Source organism: Palaemon carinicauda, chromosome 35, assembly GCF_036898095.1.
Source record: "Palaemon carinicauda isolate YSFRI2023 chromosome 35, ASM3689809v2, whole genome shotgun sequence".
Taxonomy (NCBI): Eukaryota; Metazoa; Arthropoda; class Malacostraca; order Decapoda; family Palaemonidae; genus Palaemon; species Palaemon carinicauda.
In genome coordinates, this window is record NC_090759.1 from 20,487,348 (window position 1) to 20,493,119 (window position 5,772).

Genomic DNA, 5,772 nt, shown 5'->3' on the forward strand with positions numbered 1-5,772 from the left:
CTAGCGCTGATGACGTCGAAAGGTAAACTAATTCCCACAATTGAATTCAGGATCTTCCAGGTTGTAATTTTTACTACAAAATCATTGTTAACATTAAGGATGCGATTAAAAACTTCGTTTGGTTGATGATTTTTAATAAATATATCCAACAACAAAATAACACCACTTAAATTGTGGTTCTAACATTCATCTAATATAAAACATAAAACATTGTAGGTATACGCGATAGCTTTAAAAAAAAAAAAAAAAGAACATGACTTGAAAGTCAATTTCACGACCAAACTCAATTTCATCTGGCAAAGGCTACCGTTTGAAGTATGATTAAATCCTGAAAAAACATGTTTTCTTTTTTTTTTTTAGTAAAGGGAAATATAAAAATCCCAGAAATGAATTTCAAAAGCTTATTAGAAAGCCTTCGTCATTCTTGAGCAGCATTCATTATTAATTTTCTAAGTATGGAAATGAGTGGTGTGTTACAAGAAGTGGTGGGATTACTTGTATATGTGTAAGTACAATTCATAAAAGGTTTGCATGATTATGTAGATGAGAATATGTGTGTAGAAAGTATTCATAAAGTTAGAGCGTTCGAAATTACTCGAAAAGTTATTTTCTTTGTTAGTTTGAAATGTTGTGTAATGGTAAGAGTGCTTGTGTGGGCATACTTATCTTTTAATGAGGATTTGTTTAATATGAATCTAACTAAATCTATTATAAAAATATATAGTTTAAAATAAACTCTGGTCCACTAACTTTGAAATATCTATGGCAACACATAAAACTATCATACTCTATATTATTAAAAATAATCTCTATCTAAGTGGAATTTAAATGTGTATCTGTACATGAATTTACAATGAATTCCATTTAATTAAACCAATAAAAAGAAAAACTGAATTCCCAACAGGAATCGGTTTACTGAAAGACCTAGTCTAGAATTCCTTGTCTTCTGGGAAAGTTATCAGCGTTCAGGTTCTAAACTAGAAACCCATTCTGGCTGGGGAGCATTTAAGAGATGGACGACGCTATCAGGGACCTGTAACCTCTGACGTCGACTTGCAGGGGCAGGAATATTCCAGATACCATATGGACCTTCGTTTTGTGTCTCTGGAAAGTGAATGCCAGAAGGTTCAGCTGGGATAAGCAATGGGGCAAGAATGGGTTTGGCAGGTGATGTTGGTTTTTCTGATTTTACTGTTGTTGAAGGTGGAGGGGGTTTGTAAGTTGAAGATGGAGGTGGTTTGTAAGTTGAAGGAGGTGAAGTGGGTTTATAGGTTGAAGGAGGTGGAGGAGCCTTGTAGGTGGGCTGGGGAGGCTTATAAGGAGGTGATGGAGGCTTGTATGTTGGAGGAGGAGCTTTATAAGTGGGCTGTGGAGCCTTGTAAGGTAATGATGGTGCTTTATAGGTTGGGGGAGGAGGCAAGTAGCTAGATGCAGGGGCTTTATATGCTGGGGAAGGAGCCTTATAACTATGTGATGGGGCCTTATATGTTTGTGGAGCTTTGTAGCTTGGTGGGGATGGCTTGTAACTCATGTAAGTAGGCCTAGATTTGTAAGGACTTGGTGGTGTTGTTGGTGGTGGACCATAGCTCATGGTAGTTGATTTTGGTGCTGGTGGGTGGCTGTATGAAGATGGTTTGGATGATGGATAACCATAACTTGGAGGTTTGTGTGTGGGTCTTGGATGTGCTGGTGGTTTGTAAGGTGGGGACTTGTATGAAGGAGTAGGGGCACCATACATAGAGCTGGGTACAAAATTAGGTTTGTGGTGCTCTGGTTTAGGTTCTTTATAATGGAAGTGTGAGGTAGCTGGTCGATAAGGCCTGTAGGGAGCTGTTGGTTTATGAGATGGTGCCTTTGTTGTAGGTTTATGTTCATACAAATTAGGTTTAGGATGACCAAACATTTCTTCCATCATTACAGGAGTGTCAACTTCTGCAGCGGGAACAGGAGCCTCCACAGGAGGTGCAGTTTCTACAGCTGGAGCAGGAGCTTTCACAGGTGAGGCAATATCCATAGCTGGAGAAGGAGCTCCTGCAATAGGTGAAGCAGGGACAGGCATCTGTACAAGTGGCGTTTCAGGGACGACAACAGGAACAGGTTCTGTAACAGGGTCTGGGATGATGGGATCAAGAGGAGGTAGAACAGGAACTTCAGCAGGTGCAGGAGCTGGAATTGGATCACCAGCAGGTTCACTTCCATCTAATGGTGCTGCATCAAAATTCATCATCATCATTATGTCTTCATCGTCTAAAACATCTGTACCTGGTGCTGGTGCAGCAATCGTAACTGGAGGTGCAACTTCAACGATAGGTTCAAAATCTTCAATAGGCATGACATATTCAGGATATTCAACAGGCAATGGATCGCCAGAGTAATCTGGGAATATGATTGGATCTGGGATAGAAGAAGGTGGAGGAGGAGGTGGAGGAGGAGGAGGAGGGCTCTCAGTGACTGGAGCTGGGTCAAACATCGCAACCGAATCAATTTCTGGAACTGGAGCAGGTGCATCTTCCAAGATTGGAACCCGTATATCTATGTCATCAGGTAACTTCTCCCTGTAATTCAAAGAATTCACCATTTAGAGTTAAATATGTATCCAAAAATAAATGTGTTAGAAATTCAATAGTGAAAATTAGAACAAAAGTAAAATAAAAAAAAAAAAACCATAAGATTTTGATGGCAGTAATACCATGACATGCATATCCAACTTTTACTAGAATTCATAACTTAGATATCAATATATGACTATTTTTTTTTCCTGTATTTCATACAACTTACCCAAAATCTCCCATGATAGCAACAAGATCATCAACAGAAGTAACTACTGGAGTATCATAATCAACAACTTCATTGACTTCAGGAGCGTCATCACCTGATGCAACATATACAGGAGTTTCAGGCACTGGGACTTCAACAGCAGGAGCCTCATCAATCAACAAAATCTCTTCCTCAGGGACAACCAATGGCACTTCTGTAACTATTTCTAAAATGGGTGGTTCATTTATAGGTTCATCTTCAATAGGTACCAGCTCTCCCCCTGTTTCTTCTATAACTTCATTTATTGAGACATCATCTCCATAATCAGGAACAATTACTGCCACAGGAGATTCATCTATTACATCAGAATCGTCCTCTGGGGTGTAAGGTACAATGTCAGGAAGTGGGGCAATATCCAGCTGATCCTCTGGAAGTTGCTGAAGGATTGGTTCAACGTCTTTTCCTAATTCTTCTTCTGCAGCCGCTGCCTGCAGGAGAATCATAGCAACATCACTCAAATTGAAGGACCAAATAGATACTTATTAAAATAAATCATGCATTCGACAATTGTCTGGCAATATGTTTGTTAACTTTGCTACATACCTTAGTTAATGTGCTAAACAAATCCCCTTTCTACTAATTCACGGTCTACTTTATAGTCAAAATTGGGAATCAGTACTGACTGAATACAGAACCGTGTCTAGGAACAAATACTACCAATACAAATATTTAATTTTCACTTTTATTTAGCAAAACGAATAACAATGAGTTTATTAAATATTGAAAATATGTTATAGGCTAGCCTATATCTAGAATATTACCAATGAAAGTTATAGTAGAATGAAGACATGTAATTCCAAATTCCTACTACTATAAAAGAAATAGCCCCTTCCTGAAAATTCAATTCTAACAATGGCTGACCTGAGGATCGTCAGCTACAAAGAACTTCTCCAGATCGGCCTCAGAGATTTCAGGCTCCTCGGGAAGTACATCTTCACGATACACTTCACCAGTAAAAGCATCTTCTGCAATCACCTCTGGTATAACAGCCATGTCCTAGAATGAAAAGTATATAGTTTTAATAAAAGAAAACTTTTGAATATGTATAATTGTTTGGCATAGTTTTCTAATGATGTTTTATTATATGATATAAGTACGTTATTTTCTTTCAGTATACAAGTACTTTCTGATACTTGATATTTATCAGTAATTATTGCTGTTCTTGTTCAAGTTGCAAATAAATGAGGAAAAATACTTATTATTAAGAAAATTTAGGAAATCTTAGTTTAAAGAAAAATCATATGCTACTGAAGATAGGTAAAAAACGATTAACTTCATATACCTCCTCAGGCATAGTAACTACTTCTAGTTCATCCATCGCTAAACCAGAATCCTCTTGTGGTGGATCAATAACTGGTTCAGCAGAGCTCATGGCCCTTGATGTGATAGTATCATTTTCCATTTTTTGTTCTGGAGCAGCAGCTGCAAGTTCAGCCATCACTTGTTCCACTTCAGCAGCAGGAGAAGTTGGTGATACTTGAGACACATCTTCCTCACCATCACCAATATCAATGAAAATAGCTTCTGTGACAGATTCAGAATCATCGGTTTGGTCAGTTAGGATTTCATTATAAATCTCAGGAGTGGCCTCCAAAGTGCCAGTTCCCTCAGCTGGAGCAGGTTCCCCTATACCTGCATTTTCGTCAGTAACAGGATAATTATCAGGGGTTATGGCAATGTTCTGGGATGGCCCAAGTCCATTGCTCAGAAATTGTGGACCAGCATTTGAAAGGGGAATGCCGGTGCTAATAACCTCCACAATATTACTTGGCTGGTTTGGACCTCCAATATTCTGAGGGACTTGTGGACCTGTAGCTATTAAAGGCACACCAACTGGCTGTGCAACTGCTGGACCAGATGAAGAAAATCCATTACCGATCGGAAAGGATGAGTCAGGCTGTACAAAGGCCAAGTTAACAGCCTCCAGACTATCTTGCTCCAAAGTTAAATCATCGATTTCTGGCAAAAGATCATCTAACTCGATGCCACCATGAAATTGTTCAAAACCACCATTTCCACTTAGGGACACAACAGGCCCTATAGGTATCAACAATGGCACTTCCCTAGATATATCGTCATCTAAGATATTTTCTGGACTATCAAATTCTTCAGGCGAATCAGGCAGCACAATGAATTCAGGGGTTCTGGGCGGTGATGATATATTATCCAGAGGTAGACTCACTGCCACAGAACCATCGCCTAGTTGCTGCTGAGCCGCTGTGCCAGCGACTACCACCAGCAGAATGGCGGTAACTCCTCCCAGCACCTTCCATCGGCTCTCCTGTAAAAACAAAAGATAATCCCTATAGATGCTAATGTATACATATAGTATGTATTACTTAAAGGAAAATTTAAACCAATGTGCAGTTTTTCTCATTTAGAAGGCAGTCGTAAAAATAGTATAATACATCATGAAAATAGTATGAATGACAAAATCAAAAGTGGTCTAGAAGCAGCTTTGATCATATATTACTAGCGGCTTAGACAACATATGGTATATTTGTATGTGATGGTATATATATATATATATATATGTGCATATCTGGTATATGGAAATTGTTGACGTGTATAAACATGGTCAAGCAAATCATCGAATTACCTGCATATACTTCTCAGCCATTGCATTAACCACGATTTCTTGAAAAAAAAAAAAAAAAAAAAAAAAAAAAAACCTAGAAACAGATTGACAAGAACGCACACTGAAAAAAAAAATAACAAGAACCAAAATGTGAATAAACTAAAAGCATTTCAAATACTATCTCGTCTAAAACATTCGAATGATATGTAAATGGATCAAATAGAGAGTGTTGATATCATTAGAATGGATTAAATTCGATTAAAACAATACCATGAGAAGCACGTGTGTCAATGGTACTTAGAAACTATTCATTTCTCATCTCTTTGCAAGTACAGTAGAAGCCACACACGTAAAAAGTACCAACAGGAAATTTCATC

The 5,772-nt window shown here is 38.2% G+C and overlaps 1 protein-coding gene across 1 annotated transcript in view; it reads right to left on the reverse strand.

The window, feature by feature from the left end:
• Positions 1-307: 307 nt before the first annotated feature.
• Positions 308-5,772, reverse strand: part of LOC137627653 (proteoglycan 4-like) — a 20,901-nt gene continuing 15,436 nt past the window's right edge. Inside the window, exons 2-5 of the mRNA XM_068358812.1 lie at positions 4,100-5,098; positions 3,679-3,813; positions 2,779-3,245; positions 308-2,555 (exon numbers count right to left, since the gene is read on the reverse strand). Of these exons, the coding sequence (XP_068214913.1) occupies positions 959-2,555; positions 2,779-3,245; positions 3,679-3,813; positions 4,100-5,098 (3,198 nt within the window). The 3' untranslated portion in view covers positions 308-958. The remainder of the gene's footprint in view (positions 2,556-2,778; positions 3,246-3,678; positions 3,814-4,099; positions 5,099-5,772) is intronic.